The 20,275-nt window shown below is 48.1% G+C and overlaps 1 protein-coding gene across 1 annotated transcript in view; it reads left to right on the forward strand.

Annotated features, from left to right (window-relative positions):
• Positions 1–357: 357 nt before the first annotated feature.
• Positions 358–20,275, forward strand: part of ARHGAP36 (Rho GTPase activating protein 36) — a 30,134-nt gene continuing 10,216 nt past the window's right edge. Inside the window, exon 1 of the mRNA XM_061137126.1 lies at positions 358–415. Coding sequence (XP_060993109.1) covers positions 358–415 — 58 coding nt within the window. The remainder of the gene's footprint in view (positions 416–20,275) is intronic.

The raw sequence follows: 20,275 nt of genomic DNA on the forward strand, positions 1-20,275 counted from the left end.
CTCAGCTTCGGGGCTCACCAGGGCTGAGATGGCGTCTCCCCTCAGACTCGGGGCTCCCCGGGATAGGGGCAGGGTCCCGCCCTCAGAGTCGGGGCTTCCCGGGACACGAGCTGGATTTCGGCCTCCCTCCGCGTGGGGGAAGGGGCTGTGGGACCAGCCGGCTCTCGTCCGGCGGGAGGGGGGGCTCCCCTGAGGCCCTGCCCCTTTCGTGACAGGCCCGAGGTGTCCGGTGACCGAGACACTCTTCGCTGGGTGCAGGGTGCGGCTCAGGGCGTGGTCACCGGGGGCTACTTAGGGCCGCCGGCGCGGGGGCTGGCGCGGACGCCGGCTGCGAGGCTGCGGCGCCGAGCGCGGGCCATGGCGTGGATGCTGGACTGCCTTTTCGCGTCGGCCTTCGAGCCCCGCCCCCGCCGCGGTGAGTGGGGCCCGCCGAGTCGGGGGGCTGGGGTCCTCGGCCGGGGGGCTGCCGGCGGCTGCCGCCCCGGCCGGGCGCCCTGGGGCTTGGATCGCCGCCCCTTCGCCTCCCTTCCTGAGGGCTTTTAGCTAATTGTTCCTGGCTCGAGGGCTGCCCCGTCGAGGCCCCGCATAAATCACCGGCTTTGCCGGGAACAGCGAGCAATCGCGCTAATGGCTCGGCGGGACGCGGGGCGACCGCGGGGGCGGAGTCGCTGGCTCAGCCGTCCTCGGGGACAGCTAGAGCGTCGGGGCCAGACACTTAGGAGCAAGAGTCCCGAAACCTAAGGGCCTTACAGGCCCCAGGATGAATGCCCCCGGCCCGGCAGCTCAGGCCCGCGAACCCTGAAGATGGAGGTGGGGGGGGGGCGGGGTTCCTTTTGCTTTGAAGCCTGTCCCCCATGTGCCAGCCTTAACTACAGAATATCGACAGGGGCCCCTTAGGATCATCACATTCAGCCCCTTTATTTAAGAGATGGTGACACTGAAGGCCAGAGATGGCAAAGGCCTGCCCAAGGTCACACAAGGAGTTGGCAGTCAATCTGTTTCTGCAGAGGCTCCGTCAACTGCCCACTGCCCCAAACTGCCCAATGGCAGAGGCCTGGGGTCTTTAGTCTGGGTCTTCCCATGGGTACTTGGAGATCAGTGCTGTTTTCCCTATCCCTGTGGAGTTGAGGGCATAGGTGTACAAAAGATCCCAGGGCTAGGGTGCTATGTGGGTGGCCTTTCCTGGGAATTGCTTCTATAAAGTACATTTTGGAGACTCATTTATTTTTTTTTCCTCCTTAAGTTTCAGGAGACTTGTATTTTCTTTTTGCGATCTCCCAGGACCCCCACCCACACTGTCCTTCACGCTCCCTTGGTAGGCCCCACCCCCTCTAGGCTGCCACCTGCCCCCACTGCACCTGTTTTTCCATAGTCTCCACCTCCAAAATCTATATTGGTGAGAGTGCGTCATTGGTCACCAGCCATAGACCAAACCTGGGGTTGTCTCCTCTTTCCTCTGCCCCCTCACAGGGAGGGGAGGGGAGGCAGAGAGAGGAGGGGCCTAGGCAGTTGAATGCTGCAGAAACCGGTTTTTAGTCTTTGCCAGCCAGAGCACCCTGCTGAGAACCATCCCCGAACTCTGACCTACTACTAGGGGGCTGCAGCATGCTTAGCAAGTTTAAGTGCAGTCTCTGGCAGGCCACACGTTCTCTGAGAAAGAAAGAAAGATCTGCATACACACAGAGAGTTTCATTTTTTGTTCTGTATATTTTTTTTCTAGTTTATGTGATCCTGGTATATAGAAGACAAAAATAATTATAAGGGAGTTTTATAAGATGCCTTTTAAGGCCTTTCAGCTCAAACACCCTACCCTTGAACAGGGGATGGAATGAACCATTCCCCCGCCTGGCCTGAAAGCTGTGACTCCAGTGAGATCAAGGATATGAAGTCTCCTTTATGAATAACCCCATTGGGAAGAGGGTCAGTATCACACAAGTAGCCCATTCCCAACTAAAGACAGTCATTTCTATTAGAATTAGAAGCTTTTTCCTTAAGCTGAACCCAAATCTCTTTTTCTGGCTCTGGTGCTGACCTTCATGATCCTTCCAAGAGAACAGGGCCAGCCCTCTCCGTTCCCCACCCCCACTCACCCCTGTTTTCATCCAGGCCAAACCTCCCCAGTTCCTTCATCTGTTTAACACGTGACACGGCTACAAGTCTCCTACCCACATCTAGCTGCTCTTCTTTGAACGTGCTCCAAGTTGTGAATGCCCAATGACCTGACATAAAGAGGATTTCCAGCTGTGTCCCTGTAAATATAGTCCTGGATGGTTGACTTTCCCTCTGTTGGAAGACCAGGTTCGCACTCATGGTATACAGACATGTAGCCGTAAACACACACATATGTACACATTCCCACCTACAATGTCACCAGTGCACACATACTTCACATGCATCACATACTTTTCACACACAACATAACCACATCACACATGCACATGCCACACACAAATCCCTTGTACATGCCATATAGTTCACACAAATTGCTCATTTATATTGGAAGTACTTTCTTCACCTGAAGAAAAAAGTGAACTCAAGTTCTTTTCAGAGTCTGTATTCTATAGTTGTCTGACATATATTTGCTACTGCATTTCCAATCTGGTGAGACCTGTCCCCCTACATATGCCAGTGGGATACACCACTGCCTACACCAGTTCTATTACTTGTACAAAGCAGCTAATATATGTGAAGTGCTACCCAGATGCTGGGCCCCAGCCTCAGTCCTTTCCATATGTGACCTCACTTAAGTCATAGAACATCATTTTGAAATAAGTAATTGGTTTTGGGGTACAGCTTTTTGGCCAGGTAAGAACTGATTCACTTCAGTGTAACTTTGTGGTAACTACCGAGATTCTCTAGGGCTCCAGCTGCCCTTGGCGGCTCCTCTCAAATGCCTTCCAGAAATCCTCAGGAGTCAGAGGGAGGGAGTAGCTGACTGATGATTGGGAAGACTAGGGGAAGCATTCTCAATGTTCCTTTACCCACCCAACCACCTCTTGGTTGGGACATTGTTGGTTATGTCAGAGCAATCTTTTGAGGGTGGCAATGGGCAATCAATGACCATATGAAGACATCTGGGAGAAGCATCAATTAGGTGTGGAAAGAATGGGGACCCAGAAAGGACTTCTTTCCCAGGGAAAGGGACAGCACAATTGACCCACTTGAAATTCTGTCCCCAGTTCCCTCCTGGCATTGGATTTAGCCTCAGACAATTGGACTTCTGTAAAGCAGCCAAAACTCTAAAGCTGAAGGGACCCTAGGGCCCACTTTACATACAAATTTGATCTTTTCTGGGGGATGGGACCCAATCGTTGCACTGAGACCAGGCCTGGTTGCACTGCACAGGATTACTTCCCAGAGCGGGGGCAAGTTTGCCAATGAGACGCCCTGCTTCTCTGATCATGGCATTGGACGAGCACCCCCATCCACCAATGGCAAGACTTCCTGAAGTGCCTTTGAAAATCATTTGTTTGCACCTCAAAAGACATTTCTCCAAAGGAAAAAAAATGTGACACTCCAGAGCTTAGGTTCCTAGGTTAGGCCACGCTTTACCCATCATAGTATAACATGCAGCATCTGTGTGATGAAAACCGGCAGAAAATGATACTCTTCCAAGTGTATCTCAGGCTCCAGCAGTAGAGCTGACATTCATCAAGCTTAAATATCAAATGACAGAAAGCTTATTGGGCATTGATGGAGCAGGATACCAGGTCCCTGAGGGTGATGATGGCAACAGTGAATGCAACGTCATTCCTTTTTTCAACTTATCAACCAAGACAGCCTAAATTTCCACCTGTAGGGGAATGGTTAAATAAAATATATGACATCTCCACTTGTTAGACTAGTCTACACCCATAAAAATGCTGTTTATGACAAAGATGTAGCAACATGGAAAATGGTATGATTTAATGTGTCAAATATGCATTTTTAAAAAGACTGGAAGAAAATTCAGCAATGAGGTCAAGTAAGAGACCCTATTAAGTTGATAGGATAATAGTTCTTTTTTCTCTGCTTCCCAAAATTTTTATTGAGTTTGTTCTTAAATTATTCTTATATTTTAAAGAGATTCTTAAAATGCTAGGTGAATGTAAATAGTCCATAGAATAGTCCATATAATATAGTCCATACAATAGTCCATACAATAATTATAATTATCTAGAATCCCACTATACGTAGTTTAATCTAAGGGATGTTTTTCCTTCAAATTCTAGTGTAAATGTAATGACTAAATCAGGTCAGCCAAATGTGATCTTCCCAATGATCATGAAATGTCCCTTAATACAGGGTGGGAAAAGGCAGAATGGGCTTGAATCCCAGACCTGCTTTCATAGTCTTGCCCTGCTTTCATAGTCTTGCAATGAGCGAGTCTTAACTTCTCTTAAAGTAATGTAATAATGCCTACATTTTCAAGTTATAAATAGTAATAGTTATTATTTTTAATAACTATTTAAAATAGTTGTATTATTGTTATTGGCGATATCATTATTAAGTGCCTTCTATGGTTCAGGTGTCAAAAGATGTGTTTTATATTCTTCTCCAAATATTTGCTGTGTACCAGTCATCTTACACAAATGATCCCATTTAACTTTCATAACAACTCTTTGAGGTATTACCATCTTCACTGTAAAACAAAAACTCAGAGAGGTTTAGTAACTTGCTCACTGCCACACAATAGCTGAGCAAGGACCACAGCTCCTTTCCATCTGATTTCAAAGCCTGCATGAGATTAAAAGCAATAACATTGGCAAAGCTTCCATTACTATGCTGGTACAGAAGCAAGACATTTACTAGATGGTCAATACGATGATGATGTTTCCTTGCCCAGAGTCCAAATTCTGGTCTTTGATCTGCTTGATTACTTATAGATTCCTTTCTATGAAAAGGTGCACATTTCAACTGGAAAGATGCAATGCAAACACCACCTGTGTTCTTATTGCTGGGGCTCTGAGTCACTAGGAAACGATTTCTGTTTCCTTCTGGCAGTATCATTTGCTCTCACATGTATCAGCAGAAGTAGGTAGATGGCATGTTTGATGAGCCTTGGCAGCTACTGTCATGTCTCAGATACAGTTCTTGAAAAACCCCACACAGCTTCCTCGGGACAGGCACCTGCTACCCAGTAACCGGGAGGCCCTTGCACTCAGCGATGCTTATTAAATGGCCGGGGCCGCTCTCGAACCCCTGATCCAGCAATTCTCTGTACGGTGTAGCTGACCCCTGTTACCCCTCCCACTTTCCTCTGCAAAGCAGGGGCTACAGGACCTCCTCAGAAGCAGACAGGGATAGGAACTAGAGAAAAGCTTAAATTCCTAAATCCTCAGAGGGACTCACTAATAGATTATCTCACATGGTGGAGTCTAGGGTCTGTGAGGGGTAGCATGCAGGATGAATACGAGAGGTGAAGAAGAGGGAGGAATTGAAGGCATCTTCCAGAGGCTGAGAGCAACTGGAGCCTGGCCGCTCAGAGCTTTTCTGCCATAAATCTCAATACCCTGTAGCCTCTTTATCCCTCCATGGGATTATATCCACCCTCTCCCCTCAACTTCTTAACCTCCACTCCTACCTCCACCCCCACTCTGCCCAGATGCAGCTTCAGCTTGTAGTGACTTGTTTTTGTCTCTAGAGGGAAGCAATAGCATCAGAGAGGAAAGGGCCCTGATTGGGGTCTTCTCTTATACTTTACCAAAGGGTAGGTTTTACTTTCCTTTCACTGCGAACGGTTAGATAACAACTAACTGGAACAGTATTTTAGGTGTTGCAAAGTATATTTCAGAGAAACATCATCTCTCCCCTCATCTACCCCCCCCCCAACGTTGGTGGCTGCTAGAAAAACGGTGGCCTTGGGAGCCCCTCCTAATTTCTAGTTTAGCGTTCAGAAAACAAAACAAAAAACATAACGGAAGTTTTGGGGGCAGTTTAGCCAGGGAATATTCACCCTGTATTTCTCTGGGGTACAATGGCACACATTTAAGAGACAAGGTCAGGACTGGCTCTGATGTGAGGGCTGGGAAGCGCAGTCCATAGCTGGGATGGGAGAAAGTCTAGATGCTGAGCATGTAGTTGGAAACTTTCCTATATGGAATATTACATCTGAAACCTTGGTCTCATTAACACTGCCAGGAGAAACTGCAGAGTGAGAATTGGACTTAGGGTCCAGTTCTTCCGGGCTGCATTAGGCTGATCAAAACATCACCCTAAAAGAAGAGGGGCTATTTCAAGAGTGTCAGACACACCAGTAATGAGGAAAATTGGCAGCTTAGTCAGTCAGCTTCAGTCCCTGAACACCCCAGTTGGGACACTTTGGGCTATGTGGGTGGGGGGTGACTTAAGCAAGAGAGGGGATTATCCTTTTCTTGAACATTTACTAGATGTGTTAGACATCTGGCTGACACTTTCCATATTTTACCTCCTTCAGTCATCTGAGCATGTCTAAGGCAGGTGTTAACATCTCCAATCTACAGATGAGAAAACTGAGGTTCAGAGAGATGAAGTAACCTTCCCAAGATCACACAGCAAGTAAGTGATGGAGCTGGGATACAAACTCAAAGCTGTCTGAAGGTCCTTATCTTTAAGGGTTTTACTCACATTTTCTTGGGAAAACCAAGATCTTTCTCTTCGATAAAATTCCTGTTTTGGTGCCTTGCCCATATGGGTTCTTGTTTTTAGGGTGAAAACAAGCAAATTTCTGTTTACATTTGGCAGTAACGGAGGTTGTTAAAGCATTTTTTCCACCTTTGCAATTCCTCGTATAATCCTCCTGTTATGAACTCCAGAGAGAGAGAGAGAGACTTATAGTAGGGATTTTAAGCTCCAAGGGAAGTGTGTGTGCATGCGTGCATGTGCGTGCGTGTGTGTGTGTCTACCCCATGGTGGTGGCAATGTTGACAAGGGTCCTGGTAGCCCCTCCTAACCCACCATTTATGTGGGTTATGCAGCCTAGAAGTGCATCTTTGGAGTTAGAGCCTTGGAGCTTTCGGCTTCTTTAAAGGTGAAGCTTGTCCCCCATTTCACAGGTAAGAGTACTGGACTGGAGTGAACCAGACAGTCTTCACGAATTCAGGTGGGACTCAGACAACAGAATTTACATAGGTGGTCCCGTGGTTGAGTGGTCTGTGTGTAGGGGTGGGAGGCAGAAGCCTCGCAGGATGGCAGTGAGGAAGTGGACTTGCTACATTCAGAGGAGGGTGAGGAGGTAGCAGGCTGGCCCCCGCAGCAGCAGGAAAGCCACCGGCCTGAGACCAGATGCTGGAAGACACCAAAGTTTGCATGAACTTCCTGGACAGACTTCAGCAAGGGGCTTCAGCTAGGCTGTGCCCTGTGGGACTTTGACTTCTCTAGAACCACTTTCCCCACTGCACTTAAAAACAAAAACAAAACACAACACTTTCTGGCTACGTAGTCGTTGAGGCAATGCTTCTCTTGCCCACCCAGGATGAGGTGCTGACCCAGGCCCAGCTGGCGGGGAAGCTTTATGGATCTTACAGCTGCTTCTCGTCTGCACACCAGGCTCATTTGTGCCAGTTGAAAGGGCACAATAATAACAGTGGCAATTTAAATCGTGCTTCTTGCTTTCTGCTTTCCCCCCTGAAAAGTGGCAAAGTGACTCACCACTGTTGAATTGTCCCTCTCTATCCACCCCCTGACCTCTTTGCTGCAGTCTAGGCTGGTTCCCTGGGGGCTGAGCTGGAAATCTGTTCTTCCAGCGGCCCTTTAGCTGTGATGGAGCCAACCCCCCTCTCCCCCCAATAAATGCGTTCCAAAAAAAAAATGCGATGTATTGTTTTAATTTGAAATTCTCAGATAAGACTGCTTGGAAGGGATCAGGGCAGCAGGAACCCCACTAGGTAGGCACAGTGGTCCCCCAAACATGAATAATACAAAAGGGGGCCCATTCAAAAATCTATTGGGGAGGGCTCTGCTTATTTTTTCTGTGTGTAGTTTGATATGGAGATGACTGGTCTGCTTGAAATTTACTACATATCAATTTCTGGTGGTAGTGCCATAAAAATGGGTCAGGGGGAGCTGTGAAATCATTCACTTACTCCATCCTGACCCCTCACCCCCATTCCCATCCATGCTCAACTCCCCTGACCCTATGGCTAGAAAGTGCTCCTTCTCTGCTCTTTCTTTCAGCACCAGCCTAAGGAGAGCTCCCAGAACTGGAGCCTGAGCGGTGCTTATGAGCCTAGAGTAATTAAAAGATTTTGAGGTGTCAACAAAGCAGGTACGGTGGAGAAGCTATCAGCTGTCTCAGAGACAATGAAAATAATCATGCTGAGCACTCTTGGTGCTGTCAGTAAGCTCAAAAGAAAGATTTGTTGGGAAGTGATACTGTTTGATAGAGACCTCAATGCCTAGCAGAAATGAGGGATTCTTGGTGAAGCTGCTTGGAAAAGAAGAAAGGTTTAGGGAGCTAGGCAAACCTGGATTCAAATATCACCTCTACCTCCCACTGGCTGTGTGACCCTGGAGAAGTTACTTAACTACTCTGAGTTTGATGTATGATGTGCAAAACAATGATTAAGTCATAGCTCTATTACCTCACGAGGTCATTGTGAAGACTCCAGACAATGCAGGCATAATGCCTGGTATACAAGAAGTACTTAATAAACGGTAACATAATGATCATGATCATGATGACTATTATTATTTGTACCATATACCAGGCATTTACTACAGGAGCCCAAAGTTTAAAAGGAGAGAGAAATAACTGCAGTTATGTATGATGCTATCATGAGAAGTATGAAGAGAGCAACTATGATGGCTCAAAGGAGGGAGCCCTCAACTGGGAGGGAGGGCTACAGAAAAGCAGAGAAAGTTCTGTGACTCCTAAGTGAGTTCTTAAAAAATAAGTAGGAGTTTGTCAGGAGGTCCAGGGGGAAAGGGATTCCAGGCAACCGTGGGTGCCCACACAAAGCCAAAGAACTGTGAAACAGCCAGGCCTTGAGCAAATAGCTGGGCTTTGCTGGGCAGGAACTGGGATCTCCTGGGGGGTGGGGGAGGGGATGAGTGACCAAGAATCTCTCCAGTTTACTCCCACCAGCCCCTGCACTGCGCCTTAGGCGCCCTACCTGGCCAATCCTGGGCGGCGCCCTCCTCTTCTCTCCTCTGGGCAGGCAGGTAAGCTCACACCCAGCCCCCGGGGGGCCTGGTGCGCACCGCGGGGGGTCGTCGGACCCAGACCCGGCAATTCGGGGCACGAGGCGACTCTGCAGAAGTCGCGGGCCCCTAGCTCCTTCTTCGTCCCAATCCTGGAGCAAAGTCCCCCTCCACCCCCAATTAAAAAACAAAAACCATCAAGCACACAGTCACTTGCGCTCTTTAGACAACCCCATGCTCTCACACACTACACCTGTGAAAACCACACGGCGACCCCCCTCCAAGACACACACACAGCGGGTCTTCAGCCCTCCATCCTAGCACAGACATTGGCTGCAGGCGTCCCCACCACACACAAGAGCACTTCACACTCACACACACACACACTGCACTCTGACACAACCTTTGAACACACACGCCTTAAGTAAGCTCACATATAAAGACACCTTGCTCACAAACACACACTACACACCACAACAATCACCGCCCGTAAACCCATCTTGACCCAACACAGCTAAGGGTAAACACACACCAGACAAACACATGCACACAAGCTTCTCCGGGCACACAAACATGCACACCCTGCACACACATATACACTACAGCAGGACCACAGACCCCGGCAGAAGCATACATCGAACACACCCACATCCAGACCGCACCCACACAGTCCCACTCCCACCAGGCAGAAACGTACAACCTACAAACGTGCACACACAAACACACGCTCCACATCGGAGCTCAAAGCAAACCCACTTCACACTCAGCACTCGAACTAAAGCATGCAACACACATCCCACACCCAGCCACACACGGAACTCACACACAGGCGAGCCGCACTTGCGCGCGCACACACACGCGTACATGCATACATACATACACACACAGCCCGCCCCCTCCTTCCCTCCGGGCGGAAGAGAAGGGGGCGAGGATGGGAGGAGGGGGAGGAAGGAGGGGGGATGGGCGGGCGAGGCGCTGCGGCCACAGAGGCTCTTTTCCCTTTGACCTGGGTGTCGTCCCCATTAGCCCGCCTGTTCCCCATCCCCAAGCAAAGGGAGTGAGTGAGTTGGTCCAGGTGGGGTCCAGTCGGAACCCGGGAAAACTGGAAGGCCCGGGGAACCCGCCGGCTGGCGGAGGGCACGTGAGCTCCGCGGAGACCCTGATTCTGCGTTGGTCGACCCTGCCGGAGGCTCCTCCCCCCAGCAGCCCCCCTCCCAGATCCCATCGCTGCTTAGACCCCAGCTCCCCGCGACCGGGGGTGGGGGTGGGGGTGGGGATGGGGGCGGGGTAGGGAGGGGGAGGGGGGGTGCCGCTTCCTCTCCCTCCAGGGAGCGTGAGCAACTGTTGGGGGTGGAAAGCTTTATTGGTTTCAAGAAGTAAGGAGTTTAGACCTGCAGACAAGCTTTTTGCGAAATTCGTTCTAATCTAGTTTGAAGACGTCTTTTCCTAGAGACCTCACTATTTTGCAAAGCCACTAATTTTCACATAAAAGGCGATGGCTATTAGGAATCACCGACACCGCGTTGGACACACAGTAGGGCGCCTTTTGTCACCAAATTTGGCAGGGCTGTCTGCAGCCCAGCACCAGCGTCGACCCCTCTTGGGCAGGCGGTGAGCTTTTTTTCTGGCACACAAGCCCTCCGGAGGACAGCCTCCTCGGCCGGGGAGCCACCGGCGGCAGGGGGCGGTAGAGTTGCCGAGGGTGCTTTGCCCTTCGGGCAACACAGCCATCGCCGGAAACTCTGAGGTCCCCTCCCACTGTAGCGAACTACAAAGGTCACTCCAGAATGTTCCGCGGCCAGATGACCATCTGGCTCCTGTCCTCCGCCTGCCTCCTTTCTGTAGAGATGGACCGCGAGTGTCGGCGAGGAGAAGGAGGAAGAGGACTTCCGCCTGAGGCGGCGCATTGTGTAAAGCGCCTGGCGGTGCAAAGTGCACAAGCTTCAGAGTCTGCATAGGTTCGAATCCCCACTCTGCCACTTTGCAGTTGATTCCCTGGCTTAGGCTGCAGGTTGGTTGTGAAATTTAAAGGAGGAAATACATGCAAAATGCTTATTCGAGTTAAGATCCCAAGGATGTCCATTCCCTCTCCCTCACCCTCACTAAAGATAAAGATTTGGGAGATTAGGGAAGAGGGGGATCAGAGGCTGAAGAAATGGCCACCAGGTATTGCCTCTAAGCCAGAGGCTAGACAGTAGCATTCAAGTACTTAAGCAACGTGCTTTGTTGAAGGGAAACACCCGCAGCAGTGATTTTAGTGGTGCCATTCACTAGCCACAAGACATTTCAATTCACCACCACTCTGCCCCTCACCTCACCTCTCAAAGGAACTTCCTGATTCATTCCCACCCCCACCCTGAATTCTTCTCCCCCTTTCCAAGTTGCCACCTTGTTTTATTTTTTTAACGGTAGTGAACACTCCCTGGATGCCAGGGACACCTTCTCTTAGCTTATGCCTTGCCAGTGCCTAGCACAGTACCAGCTAGAGAAGAAGGTGTAGACATGCGGCAAATGAGGCCCTGGCTGGAATCCCCTGGAGACACCTAGACTTAAGGGTACAGAGGGGTTATCGTTAGGAGCCTAGAGAGAGGAATCCAGTAGCAGCACCCCAGGCACTGTGAGGGTGGAGAACAGTGGCTTTTAAACAGAGTGCTATTCCACTCCTCCTCAAAGCCCTCCATCCCTCAAATTCTCCGGAAAGGGGGGGGGGGGGGTGGTTGTCTCACTGTGGCCAAGGCTTCTGCAGTCCATTAAGAAGAAAGCTTCTTTCCTGGAGGTCAGAGGCCCTGGCCAGCTAAAAGGTGAGTCACTGTCTCAGAGTTGGGCTGCAGAGGTGGCGCTAAAGTGGTGATGAATTAGTCCAAGATGGAAAGGGGATGTTACCTGAGTGATGATCAGGAGGGTAAAGCAGAAAGGTGAGCCCTTGAAGCTGGGACCCAGTGGTAGAATGTCTGTACATTAAGCATAGTCAGCTCCTAACCTCCACACTTCCCTCCCCCTCCCCCCAGTCCCAAAGATGGCTGCCTAGCTTCTTAGCGAAGAAAGTGGAGTGGAAAGCATCCTTTCTGGAGGATGTCTGGGAGACCTGGTTTCTAATTCTGACTTGGTTACTTGCTGCGTGACCTTGAGCAAGTCCTTTTCCTTCCTGTTCTCAACACCAGAAGGAAGTTAAGGGGGAAAGGGGCTCTGCTTGAGGCCCTGTGCTAAGTATTTTGGCAATGTTATTTCCACACAGTCTTCTCTGTAATGCTATACAGTGAGCATTTATCCCATTTTGCAGTTGACAACACTGAGGCCAGGTGATACTCAATCGTCTGCTTTCTAATACATCATGCCATCTCTATATATTTATGTTACCAAGGTAATCATGGTAGCTCAAGCCAGTTATCTGTCAGTCCTCTGCCTAAATTGGCTCCTTATGCACTCAGGTTCAGATTATGTCTCTCGGCTGCTCCTAATGCCAACGTGTGTTGCTTTATAGGCAGTTGGTTACCTAGGTGGGTTTCTCTTTTCATCTTCTATGACACCCACCTACCCCCAACTCAGATCTTTCCCTGGCTTATCAGCATAAGATCTCACATGGGAAAGCAAGCATCACCCGCAAGTTGCACCCCACTGTCCGCCCCTTATCCTGAGGGTGGGGGATCTGGCTGCGGGCTGCTGCTGTAGTGAGGAAGGGGAGCAGAGCTGCCAGGGCCAGAAGGAGGGGCTGCAGAAAAAGACCAAGAGGAGAAAGAGGATGCCAAGGACAAATTGGACCAGCTCCAAACTGCTGCTCCCTCCCTTTCTCCCCCTCTCCTCATCTGGTGCTCTAGAATGTATAAAGGGGCAGTACCCAGCCCATTTTCAGCAGGAGAGGGAGAGATCCTCTCCTTCCAGGAAAGGGAAAACCACCCTGAGCATTTAAATTACACTGCTGTGTTGGGTAAGATTGATTTAATTCCTGAGGGGGGGTGGTAAGAAAGAGGAGCAGGGGAAGAGGGCGCCTTTTTGGTATTGCTGGTGCTGAGGTGGTACTTAAAGCGAAAAGAGTGCCGCCAAGGCTGCTTCGAGAGCCAGAAGCTCTCTTCCTTTGCTAGGGCTTAAAAGAGACTTGCCACTGGGCTTCTGGATCTCATTTCCAATCCAGATCCAAGAGCCACAACTCCAAGACTTTGGGGAATAAGTTCATGTCTTCCAGAGCTGCCCCAGCACCTACGGATGTTTATCCTCTCCCCTCCCCTTCCTTCCTCCTCTCCTCTGCCTAGACTCTGCTCTGCCTCCTTCCCTCTCGCTAGGTTCATCCAGCCTCTGGCATTCTTGATTTCCTTCTCCTCTTTCTTTTCCATCCAGTCCCTCTGTCAACAACTCTCTCCATCCATTTGCTTCATCCAGGAGAGAAGAAAATTCAACTGGGAGGGGGTGTAATTGTGTATTTGAAATTCTCCCCACTTGAGATCTTGCCTTCATAACCCCATATTGCCCTTGTTGCGTCAGATGAGAATATTTAGTGCTTGTGAATAATACATTTTTGCTTGGATGAATAGTGATCTGAATATATGTTTGTTGGACTGCAGATTAAAACAAGGCATTTTTTGGAAGCAATATTAGAAGGTAAGATGGTTTGGGCAGGTGTGAATGGCCTTCTGACTGCTCCAGATGCCAAGAAGATAGAAAGACTCTGTGTGTGTTGAGAAGGGGATTACTGAAACCATTCTCATCCAGATGGGTGGAAGAATTCTGCTTGCTCTTGCTGTTTATTCATTTATTTATTTTTCTTGCTGTTTATTGAACTCTGAACAAAAGGATCTTTTTTGTCTCTGAATTTGGAAGAGCAGAGGCTCTGGATGAGATGGCAAACGGAGTCAGAAGAGTGAGGCAAGGAGGCTCTGGGCGTTGTTCCTTGTGTCCAAAGGGATACCACCTGCCCTTCAATGCCATAGACGTCAGGGCAGAGGGGAAGTGGAAGTGATGAGGGGTAATAACACGCATTCTGAGCTGGGTTCCAGGAATTCTGGGCCTTCCTCTTAGCTTGGCCACTAATTAGCTCAATGACCTTTGGTGAGTTTCTTAGCCATCTGAACCTCCACTTGTGCCTTAATGTGCCCTATAATGTGAGATAGAGTGCCACGGCCAGGGGAAGAGAAAGGGAGCCCTCAGAGGAAGGGACTGTTAGGCTGAATCTTGACAGGGAAATCAGCTTTGAATAAAGTGAGAGATGATTGAGGGGTACGGTGAGAAAGAGTGGGAGTAGCCCAGGGATTTTAGCAAACAGGTATGCGTAAGGCACTGAGTTGGCTGCTGCGTAGAAAATTGCTATGAATCAGCCCCTGCCCCACCGCAGGAGCTTCAGAGAGAGCGCGGGGAAATCTGAGCCATAGAGCTAAGCTCTCCGCCGAGCCTGCAGCTTGTCCCAGGACGGGTCGTAGTCGCGCCGCAGGACTGACCAGCGGCTCACGCAGCCATTTATTCCGTGGCCGGACCAGGAGAGTCGCCAAGAGGTAGTGCAGGGGCAGGGCTCCAGGGGCCTGAGTGCACCCGAGGGGCTGCGTGGGAGGTGAGGACACTCCGGGCGGAGGCCGGACGTGCGGGAGGGAGAGGAAGCCTGCGGGTGCTGGACAAGGTGCCCAGCGTTGCGCGTTCAGTGGCTCCAACGTGGAGCACGCAAGAAAGATTGCATTTTTCCAATTCACGGCAGCGGCAAGCAGCAGGAGTGATTTTTTGCGCGCGGCGGGGCTTTGTTTAACTTTGCAGGTTCTGCGCGCTCTTGAGCCACTTAGGGGCGAGACGCGCGGGGCGCAGTCCCGCCTGACCGCGCGCTGCAGCGACAACCTGTAGCCCGGGACATGCCTTCGAGGGGAGGGAGCAAAGTCAGGGCCGGCCGGCCCCTGTCCCCCTCCCCGGCAGCGGGTCTCCACCCCACCCCACCCCCCATCCGCGGTCACCTAGCTCCGGGTCCGGGGCTGATTGCGGGACTGCGACTCCATTGGGGAAGGAAAGGGAGACCCGCTTCTATCCCCTCCCTACTCTGGTGCAGAGAAACCTGCAGAGGGGCAGGGTTCTCTCTCCAGCTGAGGACAGCGCCAGCGTGACTCTCTGTCCTGGAGGCGGCTGAGTCCTGTAGAAGAATCAAGGACACGGCAGACGTGAGGACTGTGTAGCCACCGTGTTCTCTGATAAGCCAGATAATAATAAATAAATGGTACTGCTTGTGTTTGGGGCTTGGGGATGCTCACAGACTTGCCCAAGGCCACTCAGCTGCTTTGCTAACTAGGCAGATCGCCTGACTCCTGGTCTAAGGGTTTTTCTCACCTCATCGTAGGCCAAGACAGTGGTCTAATTTTTGAAGGAGGATAGATACAGGTAGTTAGACAGACACTGGTATTTTTTAAAACACGATTATTTAAGTGTAGTTTTAAAATACCATTCCCATCATGAAAACTATCAGAAAAACATCTCCCACAGCCCCAATTCCCTATGACAGCCACTCAGGATTTTGAAAAAGAAAATGCAGAAAATTGAATGCTTCTTGGGGGAGATACAAAGGAGGAGGGAAGCAGGTGGGGGTGGGGAACAAAGGTGGAAGAGAGAGAGTTCTCAGCACGTATTTGGAGAACAACTTTATTCTAAGGTTTCCTTGACAGCTCTCTCTGTCCAAATGGTTTGAGGAATTGTCCCCATGTTCTTTCCTCTCTCATGTCCACTGGTTGGAGCCCCAGCTGTGGTCTAGAGGGGCAAATGTTGGATGGTTCTCTCTTTAATTCAGAATCTCATTTCCCTCCTTCCTTCTGTTGTAGCAAATACACTGGGGAAGTCTATCCCGTGTGTGTGTGTGTGTGTGTGTGTGTGTGTGTGTGTGTGTGTGTGTAGATGCGTATGTGAGAACACAGGAGGATGTGTGTGTATGTATGGATGTTTGTGAGAAGGAATGTGTGTGTCTGAAAGGGAATATGTCTTTTTTTGGGGGGGGGGGGATATGTCTTAAAGAAGGGGGCTTGGGGCCAGGGGAGTTGAGAAGATGGGAAAAATGAATCAGAGTTTACTGAATGCATATTAACAACCTACAGCTGAAAGAGTCTGGTCACTGCTGGTGGACCTAAAGAAATGGTCAATTCTTAATACTCCTTAAAGGAATAAAGGGGAGGAAATGTATTTCAATAGGGCAGGGAAGGATGATGTCAGACCCCTGGACTTTGCTTGATAGTCCTTCAGACTCTTGATGTGTATGTGACCTGCAGCTAGGCTATAAGATCCCAAAGGCAGGAACTGAGACTTTCCAGTTCAGATGGCTCCCCCTTTTCCTCCACCATCTCTAGCATGGATGGCTTACACACTGTGCTGAAGGAACAAAAGGTATGGACTGAATCCCTTTTGTGAGCCAGTTAACTTTTTTTTCTCTGTTTCAGAGCCTAGACTGATCCCCATCCCCCACAGTTAGCTACCTTTTATTTCTGATCACGCAAGACCCAGTGAAGAAACAGTTGAACTCATCCCCTGTGAAAGTGAGCTATCTGCTGACAGGGTATGGTACCCACTTTCACCCCCCAATGGATGGTACAAGGGCATTCTTCAGTGGGAACACTGTCTGCTTCATCCCATATAGCAGTACTTCTGTCAGTCTTCCTTTCAAATTTGACTCAGATATTTGTGGGGGGTGCCGTTCCCTACCTTGGTTCAGCACTGACCCTCTGGAGGATTCTTTCATTTCATCCTGTCTTTTATTTAATTTTTACTACAGCCACACCTAATAGGTACCATGATTTTTATTTGGTAAGGTAATGGGACTGAGGCTCATAAAAGTTTGAAAATTAGCTCCGGGTCACTTGGTTGGTGAGTGTGCAGACTTACATGTGGTAAGGCTGGAATTTGAGCCCGAGTTCTAGCCCATATCTCAGGCCCTTTTCAGAATTCCATACTGTCAGTTTGGGGAGTGGGCTGAGGCAAGAGATGTGATGGGTGGAATACAGAGCACTTTTGATGATTTTCTCTCCATTCTTTTTCTCTACCTTTCATAATAGTGTTTTTCAAAACCATATATCTCTATCATCATTTATCTCTATTTATCCTGTCTATCAATCACCTCCTTTCATTCCCATTTCCCAAGAATAGTGTGTATAAAGAAAGACCTCAAAATCTAGCCATCTCTTTAGGAAAGGAAATCTTGACTCAGGTCATTCCAGTTCCAGGCAGCAAATGTTGGTGATGTAAACCAAGAAATGCCGTGTTTTGGTGGGGAGGGCAAGACCAGGTCTGGGGATAGGCTAGTTTCCACATCATATCCCTCCATGGTATGTTAGTGCAACTTCAGGTAAGTTACAACCTCTCCGGAGTCCTAGTTTGTTGTTATCTGTAAAATGGGAAACGTAATACCAAACCTACCTCGTTCCCAGGGGTTGTTGTGAGAATAAAATGGCATGATTCATTTATCCATGAGTCACGAATAGCAGTTTTAATTATAAGACCTTTATGTTCTCTCAAAACTGTCAGAATTTATAATCCTGTGATTCACCCAACAAACACATTGAACACCTACTGTGTGCTAGGGTCTGAAAATAACAGACACATGGAAAACTTTTGAGAACGTGAAAAGCACAAGAAAAATTAGACATTAGAAAAAATTACCTCCTATTGATGGAACATCATATTTTCTTTTTTTACTTTTTCTACCACAACATAATAGAAGCAGCAACCAAAAGGAAAAAAAAAGATAAAGGGTGACACAGCTTGTGATCCTAGCAGTATTATGCACTCTGACACATACTGCAGATAACAGGGAGAATATCTATATCTAATAAAACAATGTCTTGTTGTATTTGATGTCGCATTACCTCGTCTACACTATTGTTTGGGATGTTTATAGCATGAAGATTGCCTTTCACCATTCTGAGCTTGAGTTCTTTAGTCAATAAAATTTTAAAAGGGCAACCCACATTCTATATAATGACAACTGTCCTTATTTTAAAAAGAGGTTGTAATTTGTGGTGGCTGTCTGCCTTCGGATATGATCTCCCTTATTTTATCGAATCAGGCTTTGATTATGTATCCATTCTTTTGATTTCATTATTTAGCTAATTATTTTGTAGCTATTAAGAGCAAAGGTGCATGAGACAGTGGAAAGAGCCCTAGGTCTGAGAAGAACTGGGTTCTTGCCTAGATTTTGTGTCAAATTGCTGTGTGGCCTTGGGCAAACTCCTGTCTCTGAGCCTCAGTTTTTTGAACTGTAGTATGGAAGCTTTGGACTAGGTGCTGGCTAGGGTCCCTTCTACCTCTGATGCATTCTAATATTCTAATAAGTTCTGGAAACATTTTTTGATGCCAGAGCTTTACTGAATGTATTTTAACAGTACTACCTTCAGTTTATGAGCGTCTGCTCTGGAGTGATGGGCTGACTCACGTATTGAAGAATGCTGCCCCCGAATTAATTATCTTGGGGCAGTACACCGCATAGGGTAAAATGAGCCATTTTGTTCATCACGACTGCAGCCTTTGCTGAAATGGAGGTTATGGAATAACAACTTAAAGGCTAACTCATTAATGCCCAGGGACGAATGAGGTAATGTGCCAGCAGACCAAATTGGTGCCCGGATGTTTTCATCTAGAGACCTGTATCTCTCTCCCATGTTGTGATATATTAATGGGGATGTCTTTATTCATTGTTACTGCCTGTAGATGTTTGAATACCGTAGATGCAATATCTTCTGGGTACTCAGCCTTGCACACTATCAGTTTCTTAAACTCCAAAGATCTCTTAGTGGCTAGAAGCAAAATTCTGATGGTGCCATAGAATGTCTAATGTATTAGGAGTCTAACAACAGCATCAGTGCAGTCTTTTTTTTTTTTTCAGAGGTGTTTACTAGTGAGCCCTGTACCACCCCTAACTATTTGATGGGGACAATGGAGCAAATTAGTCCTCCAAATTGTGAGGGCTGTGGATTTATGCTTAGCTGAAACATTTCTGTCCTCACAGTGTCGAAGCGGGGTGACCTTTCTGACGTTAATTTGTTTCTCCATCTGTGCTGTGCATTTCAGGAGGATGTGAGGAACAAGCTTGATGCCACTCGTGTGTTTCCTCTCTTCACATTACTGGAGAGTTGATTGGGTTGTACCTCTGCTTTTTGTTCAAATTCTGTCTCTCGGTACCTGCTGATATCCTAGCTCCTTTACTGATCGAAATGAAATTATGTGTTCTTTTGCTAGTGACAATGTGAAATTAGATGGTTTAAAAGATAGATAAATTTTGAGGCTTACAAGCATTTTACTAATCTGAATAGTAGCATTTGAAAATTTGACCTATGCAATTAGTTTTTCTAAATTTTATAATTTTTTAAATACTTGACCCTGATGTCATTGGAGATTGAAGAAGAAAGATCTATTTGCAACAATCTCCCAAGATCTTTTTTGCCTGTTTTAATTTAATTCAAATTTTGTAAAGATTGAACTAAGTCAGATGGATGCATTGATACACATTCTAATTTTATGCAATTACTTTTGAAACCTGATACTTTCTGGTAAAGTCAGGCCCTCAGTAAAGAACCTTGAATATCAATGTGTTTATTAAAAACCAATGCTAAATATCACATATATATTATTCAATTCTTATACAATTGCTGAAATGGATACTGTACCATTTCCCCATATTATAGAGGAAGCCACTGAGGTTCAGAGAATTCAACAAACTTGCCTAAGGTCACACAGCTAAGAAGTAATAAAGCCTGGCTTTGAACTCAGTCTTATTTAGCTCTGACCCCAGGGGCCTTTACAGATATTTTTCTAAGGATATTGTTTTTGCAAATGTGTTGAATTCTAGGCTGAAATTGAGAGGGCTTGATGTCATCTTCCTTCTTCCTTTTTGATGGTATGGTCACTTCTGGCCAGTGCCAGAGCATGCTGAATGGGAAGGGGAAGACACTTTGGAGCAAGAGAGGTCTCTTGGCACCTGGCTCTCTGTGAGGAGCCTCCTTTTGTGAGCATCTTGGAAAGTCATGCCCTAGGACAGATATTCAAATCTCAAGAATCTGTTATGTGCCTCTCATAGTGTTGAAGCCTAGTTACTGGTCCCTCCGCCCCAACCTGCCCATCTGCTTCTTGTCTGGGCACACTGACCTTCTTAATTCTGCTTCTGTCTGGTATCTACTGGTGCCCCGAGAGGGTTGAAGGCATGCAAGACAGTGTCAATTTTGCTGGCAGAATTGCAGCA

This window comes from Dama dama, chromosome X, assembly GCF_033118175.1.
Source record: "Dama dama isolate Ldn47 chromosome X, ASM3311817v1, whole genome shotgun sequence".
Taxonomy (NCBI): domain Eukaryota; kingdom Metazoa; phylum Chordata; class Mammalia; order Artiodactyla; family Cervidae; genus Dama; species Dama dama.